Here is a 7,201-nt window from a genome sequence, read left to right on the forward strand (position 1 = left end):
ACTCAGCCCCCCACCTTTATTAATGGGCCACTAAGGCCTGAGCCAGTCTATTCTACATAACAAAGATCCACCTCCTTCAGGCAGAGCCATTTTATTGCCCTTTATTGCACCACCCACCAAGTTTCAGCCAAACTTGGCACACAGACAACCTAAAGGGCGAAGCTATGACCAATCAGGATATTCTTCCTGGGCCCCAGGAACTTCAAAGCCAGAGAGGGCATAAAAAACCAAGGCACACTCAGCATCTCTGCCCTTTTCTGTTCGGGAACTCAAGCCATGTGATCCTGTCCACCATTAAACCATCTTTCCAAGCAGTCTCCATGTTTCCAGTGTCTTTTTCCCCACTTGGAGCTGAACCCAGAAGGATATTTCTTCCAACAATACAATTCTACTGTAGAGTGCAATATTAATGCAATATCAGGGGTTTTCAATTCAATTGCATACAGTGTGAAGGAGGTGTGTTTTTGTTTTATTTTTATGCGGATTTTAAAAAGTATAATATACAGTGAAGATGGCACTTTAATTGTATGAGGTGCCATGATAATAAAGAAAACTATTAAACTATTAAACTATGATTGCTTGGTCTCGGAGATCCTCCTGATGGCCTTGGAGAGGAGTTGACTACTAACAAGACCCGGCTCGATCAGATGGCCACACTGCCGAAAGATTTCTTCCATTGAGTCAGCTGCAGCCTGAGCCACTGAGGCTTCACGATCGCCTTGCAGATCCCGGAGACCTGAAGCGAATCCAGAAAACAAATGATTTCCGGGATCAACCGTGAGAACCAACCCTGATCAGCAAAAGAGCTTCTGGAGAAAAACTCCTTGTTTCAAGCGAGGGAACTTTGAAACTCACCGAGGAAAACTTCTTCGATTTGTTTTGAAGTCACCACATCCGGTTGCATGTATTGTGCGCAGCAGCCTAGGCGCATAAAAAGAAAACGTTGGTGGGCTTAGCAGAGACGGCTAAATCGACTGATTCAGGAAAAAAACACGCAATTCATTGGTTTCCACTTGGAAGAGTCGCTTTGGGACTTTACGGGATGGTTCCAGGGATTGGGTCTGTCTAATAAAAAGAAGGACCAGGGGTAGCCGTTCTTCGTATGTTTTTGTCTCCAGGCCTCACTGGAGGCTTTAAAGAAGAGATTGGACAGCCACTGGTCTGAAATGGTAGAGGGGCTCCTGCTTTAGCAGGGGGTTGGACTAGAAGACCTCTAGGGTCCCTTCCAACTCTATTATTTTATGTTCTAGGACTGTGCAAACAACCATCATCTTGGAAAACAACCTAAGCAGCCTTAAATCCAGTTAAAACTAGAATGGGAGGCCAGCTGGAAATATTTCCAGAGAAAAAACCACTGCTGTGGGGTTACCTATACAGGAGAGAGGGATACAGGCCAGGTAGTCCTCGACTTATAACAGTTCATTGAGTGACCATTCCAAGTTACAATGGCACTGAAAAAAGTGACTTACGACTGATTCTCACACTTACAAGCGTTGCCACATCCCCAAGATCAAAATCCGGATGCTTGGCAAACCGACTCGTACTTATGACGCTTACAGTGTCTTGGAAGTCAAAGATCACTTTTTGCGATCTTCGGATGAGCAAAATCCGGGAGGAAGCCAGATTCATTTAACAACCATGTGACTAACTTAACAACGGCAGCCATACCCTTAAGAAAGAGGGCAGGAACTGCCTGAAAAAACTGTTGCGCAATCGTAGCAGTTCCGGAGAAGCCACACGGTATAAGAGCAGCTTCCAGTCTGATTAAGCAACATGGCTTAATTTTGGATAGATTCTTTTGGTGATAAGGCCGCCCGCCCGTCTTGGGTTTTCCTGCCCTCCTTCCAGAGTTGGCATTGGTGATTACCAATTAAGAGGGCAGCTGCCTCGCGATGGGAAGAGTTCCGGCTCCTCAGGAATCCCAGCATCTGATCCAACATTGCAGGAAGGTTTTGCTTGCATTTATTCATCTGGGGAACACAAGGCAACAAACAAGCCACTCAACTAGAGAGCTTCCTTTTTTTTTTTTTTTTTTTTTTTTACCAAGGGGCCGCTTTCTTGGTTAGGTTTCTAGTCCTCGTGTCCTCAACAACTTACTATGACATTATTATACTATGCTATACTTTACTATACTAATTGATATTTATGTTATTAGAGACAGCTTTATCCAAATTAAAAGCATAAAGGAAAATAAAGAAAAATAGCAGATAGTGAAAAACAGAAAATAGAAAAAGAAAAGGGAAAGAAAAATGCTAAGGAAATGGCTTCTGAATTTATAAATGCATTTATATTTTGCCCCCTTCTACGTCCTAATTTCCTTTTCCCACAAACTGCCATTTCTAATCCTCAAACCCACAAACCAGCAAGGTTTCTAGTCCTCATGGTTGCAGGGAACCTCTGCTGTTCCCGAGAGAGCAAAAACCCAAGAAGAATCCCTCTAGTCAGATGAGTCTAGTGGTTAAGGCATCAGGCAACAAACCAGGAGCCGGTGAGTTCTAGTCCCGCCTTCATCATGATAGTGAGCTGGGTGACTTTGAGAGTTCTAGTCCCGCCTTTGCCATGAAAGCTGGATGGGTGATTTTGGCTAACTACCAGGAGACGGTGAGTTCTAGTCCCCCCTTGGGCAAGCAAGCGGACTGGGTGACTTTGGGCCAATGACCAGGGAATGGTGAGTTTTGGTCCTGCCTTAGGCATGAAAGCCAGCTGGGTGACTTTGGGAGTTCTAGTTCCTCCTTAGTCAGGATGGCCAGCTGGGTGACTTTGGTGCAGTCCCTCTGTCTCAGGGCAACCCACCTCACAGGGCTGTTGTGAAGAAAAGAAGAAGTATTAGGGATGTCCACCGTCTTGAACTATTTATAAAAATAAGAAAGGCAGGGCAAAATAAAGAAATAAACGCTTAGCATACTCTAATCTGGAAGAAAACTGGCCAGCTTGGCTCCTACTTACAACCACGTAGCAGATGTTGGAGTACATGCTATGGAGGCTGGTATACATTTCATAGTCAAACAAGTTGCTGGGAAAGCCCCCCCAGTTCATAAAGGACACGCAGGAGTCGAGGGTCTTCCTGGAGACCTGGCCGAGGGAGGAAAGGGGGAGATGCTGTCACCTACTTGGGTCCTGAAAGGTCTTCAAGGAAACAACCAAGTTCAGGGAGCACCAAGGACCCCAAAACTTCAGGATTGTCTAGAATCTCTTTGCATTCTGCAGAGTGTCCACGTGGTACAACCACGTTGCTCTGAGTGAAGATGGGGGTACAGAGTGGTCTCTGTGAAGGTAGCATGATCAGAGCAGGAGCTCAGGTTACACAGCCCTTCAACTCACCTCTTTCGTCCGATCATTTGACAGCTGTATGACTAGAGGAATAAGGCTGTTCAGGATGTTTTCGGCCATATTACTGTTCCGTATCTCCTTCAGTCCTTTCAGGAGCATGCCGAAAATGGCAATGGAGGTATTCCTCAGTTCGATGTCGTCCTACGAAGGAAGAGAGACAGGTTAGTCCCTCCAATAGCAGAATAGCCATGCAGAAGCTTCTTGAAGGAGAACACACAAGTTCAGAGCCCACCTATTCCCAGTTCAATGTCCATGGAGATGGTCAATCATCCAGGTCATGGTTGCCCCAAAGATGGGGACCCCAACTCCAGTATGCTGGCTGGAGAATTCTGGGAGTTGAAGTCCTCCCCTCTTAAAGTTGCCAAGGTTGAGAAATCCTGATCTAGACCAGAGTTGTTCAAACTTAGCAGCTCCTTCTGGAGTTCTCAGGCCAGCAGAGTTGACGTCCACACATCTTAAAGTGTCTGAGATCAAGCAACACCAATCTAGATGACCAATCTAGGGCATTTTGCTAGATAGGCTGTGTGGTGTTGTAGATTTTCTAGGTGGACACCTGGTTTGGTGCAGCTGAAGAGAGGGGCAACCTTCCTTCTCTTCCACCTCCTCTGGCACTTCTCCAGCTCTCTAGAAGGGCTCCAGGATCATTGCAAGCTTACCCCTGTTTCAGATCAGCACAACACAGTTGTTGCTGAACTTTCTAAGCATTTTTGGTAAAATTAGGATTCTGCAGATGGTACCCAGGCCATCTTTATGGGAGAAAGAGAGAGAGGGAGAGAGAGGGAGAGGGAGATGGAAAGGGAGGGAGGGAGGGAGGGAAGGAGGAAGGGAGAGAGAGAGAGAGAGAGAAAGAGAGAGAGAGAAGAGAGAGGGGGAGAGGGATGGAGGGAGAAGGAGAGAGAGAGAAAGAGAGAGGGAGGGAGGGAGAGAGGGAGGAGGGGGGAGAAAGAGAGGGAGAGAGAGAGAGGGAAAAGGGGGGGTGGGAGGGAGGGAGGAAAGGAGGGAAGAAGGAGGGAGGGAGAGGGAAAGAGAGAGGGGGGGGAAAGGGAGCGTGGGAGGGAGGGAGGGAGGGAAGGAGGGAGGAAGAGAGAGAAAGAGAGAGGGAGGGAGGAAGGGAGGAAGGAGGGGGAGAGAGAGATAGGGAGGGAGAGAGAGAGAGGGGAAAAACCAATTTGTCATGATTTGGTTGACTTACATCATGAAAATATTTTGGAAGGAGCGGAATGAGGTTGACTGCCTTCCATGCATGGGTTTCTATCTCGAGGTGTCTGAGGAGGAAACGCAGGGTCCTTATAGCTTCCTTCGCCACGGTCTTCTTTTCGTGACAAGCGCAGTTTAGCACTGGCATCAACAGTGGCTCCAAGATGTTCTTCTGGAGGAAGCAGGGAAAGAAACGAGCAATTAAACACGGTCACTGGAGTTCTCTGAGTCTCGCAGCGATCATGACAAACACAAGAGAAGCCCACAGAGCATAGAAGAAGAGGGTTGAAAAGGAACTTGGAGGTCTTCTAGTCCAACCCCTAGAGACCCTAGACTCTGCTGGACAAATAGCTGTCTGGTCTCTTCTTGAAAAGCTCCAGTGATGGAGCACCCATAACTTCTGGAGGGAAGTCGTTCCAAGGATTAATTGTTCTCAGGAAATTTCTCCTTAGTTCCAGGTTGTTTCTCTCTTTCATTAGTTCCCATCCATGAGAATAGGTTGGAGAATAGGTTGACCCCCCTCTTCTTTGGGGCAGCCCTTCAAATACTGGAAGACTGCTCTCAGGTCTCCCCTGGTCCTTAACAGAATCCCAGAGATGGAAGGGACCTTGGAGGTCTTCTAGTCCAACTCTCTGCTCTAGCCAGAACCCCTAGTCCATTTCAGACAAATGGTTATCCAAACTCTTCTTGAAAAGCTCCAGTGTTGGAGCATCCACAACTTCTGGAGGGAAGTCCTTTCACTGGTTAATTGTTCTCGGTGTCAGGAAATTTATCCTAAGTTCTAGGTTGCTTCTCTCCTTGATTAGTTTCCATCCGTTGCTTCTTGTTCTGCTTTCAGGTGTCCTCCAAGAGGATCTGGCCTCTACTTGCTCCTTCAGATCTTCCAGGGGTGCAGCCATCTTTGTAGAAGAGACACCACTCTAGCTGTCCTCTTTCTGCTGGTTGCCTTCTTCTTCTCCTTCTTCTATCCTTCCCAGCCTTGTAGACTTCCCAGAGAGTGAGGTCACACCTGCTACTACCTTGGAAGCCACTCCCTTCCTGCCCCCCGTCTCTTACCTCAAACGGGTGTTGGATGAGGTTCCCCAGTCCTCTAACACTGAAGATCTGTATCAGCGGATATGGCTGGCTCATCCATTCCATCAGCACCTGGAGGATGTCTTGGATGATAAAGAATTGGGAAATTTCCGGATGGTACAGCAGCTGAGGAAGAAGAGTGGAGATACGGAGCATTAGCCAAGCAAAGGAAGGGAACTTCCCTGAGAGCCTCTACTAAAGATGCCACTTGCAGCCATTACGGGGAGAGAAAAAGAAAATAAACACAGTCCTCGGTTAGTGACCGCTGAAAGTCACAACGGCACTGACAAAAGGGATACGTCCATTTTTCAGAATTATGACGATGGTAGCATCATCATGGTCACGTGATCAAAATTTGGGTACTTGCCGGTCCATATTTGAGTTGAAGACGTGGCTCTTTCGTCAACTTAACTGATCCGTTATGGGTGTACATTGTTATAATTTTAAATTGCTTTAATTGGGTTCTTGATTTTAATTTATTATGATTTGTAGTAGATATGGTTTTTGTAAGCCGCCCTGAGTCCCTCGGGAGAATGGCGGCATATAAATCGCAATAATAAATAAATAAATAAATAAATAAATAAATAAATAAATAAATAAATAAATATTTATGACGGTCGCAATGTTTCGAGCTTACGTCATCCCTTTTGTGACCGTCTGATAGGTCATGTAAAGGATAGTTGCAAGAATACAAAAAATAACCCTGGGCAGCTTTCCTGGAGCTCCAGAAGGTTGGGGTGCATCTCAAGGTCTCCTCACCTCCGAAAAGAAAACCATCCCGATGGTTTTATGCCTTAAATCGGGGTGGCGCAGGTGGATGTTGGCCTGTCGGAACATGACCTTCAGCTCATGTTTGGAGTAGTTGAACAAGTTCCTAAGAGAATAAATATGGAGAGATCAGACAAGATCTGCTGGTGAGGGAGAAGAAAATCTCCAAGCTAGAGAAATCATGATCTGAATTATCGATAAATTACTCCATTTAGAGAATTTCTCACCCTCCCTCTCTCCCTCTCCCCCTTCCTCTCCCCTTCCTCTCCCTTTCTTTCTCTCTCTCCTTCTCTGACTCCCCCCCCTCTCCCTCTCCCCTCTCCTCTCTCCCCTCCCTCTCTCTTTCTCCCTCTCCCCTCCCCTCCCTCTCCTCCCCTCTAATCTTTCCTCTCTCTCACTTTTGCCTTCTGTGTCCCTCTCCCTCTTTCTCCCCCTCTCCCCTCTCCCCTCTCTCTCCCCTTCCCTCTCTCTCCCCTCTCCTCTCTCCCCTCCCTCTCTCTTTCTCCCTCTCTCACCCACTGCCCCTCGTAGCCAAGCTCTTTTGACTTTTAATTTCTTACCGGACCAGGTGGAAAATGCCTTCAAACACACTATCAGGACTCATCAGCATCTCCCAACATCGAACCATGTCTAAGTCCTTGAACTCCTCCTGATAGCCGGTGCACAAGATGAGGTGTTTGACGGCTTCGACTGCGTTGCTAAATGAAACAAAGGAAGAAGAGTTGGTGCCAATCATTCCGCTGATCCCCCTGCACTTACGACCGTTACAGTATCCCTATGGTCATGGGATCAGAAGTCAGACTCTCGGCAACTGACCCGTATTTATGACGGT

The 7,201-nt window shown here is 47.0% G+C and overlaps 1 protein-coding gene across 1 annotated transcript in view; it reads right to left on the reverse strand.

The window, feature by feature from the left end:
• Positions 1 to 569: 569 nt before the first annotated feature.
• The window catches only part of LOC139310420 (maestro heat-like repeat family member 5), a 25,223-nt gene continuing 18,591 nt past the window's right edge, over positions 570 to 7,201 (reverse strand). The window contains exons 18-26 of the mRNA XM_070934576.1: positions 6,930 to 7,067; positions 6,361 to 6,475; positions 5,584 to 5,727; positions 4,523 to 4,699; positions 3,322 to 3,471; positions 2,947 to 3,072; positions 1,868 to 1,970; positions 856 to 921; positions 570 to 736 (exon numbers count right to left, since the gene is read on the reverse strand). Of these exons, the coding sequence (XP_070790677.1) occupies positions 570 to 736; positions 856 to 921; positions 1,868 to 1,970; positions 2,947 to 3,072; positions 3,322 to 3,471; positions 4,523 to 4,699; positions 5,584 to 5,727; positions 6,361 to 6,475; positions 6,930 to 7,067 (1,186 nt within the window). The remainder of the gene's footprint in view (positions 737 to 855; positions 922 to 1,867; positions 1,971 to 2,946; positions 3,073 to 3,321; positions 3,472 to 4,522; positions 4,700 to 5,583; positions 5,728 to 6,360; positions 6,476 to 6,929; positions 7,068 to 7,201) is intronic.

This window comes from Pituophis catenifer, unplaced genomic scaffold, assembly GCF_029215685.1.
Source record: "Pituophis catenifer annectens isolate HBS135680 unplaced genomic scaffold, rPitCat1.0.hap2 SCAF_2, whole genome shotgun sequence".
Classification (NCBI taxonomy): domain Eukaryota; kingdom Metazoa; phylum Chordata; class Lepidosauria; order Squamata; family Colubridae; genus Pituophis; species Pituophis catenifer.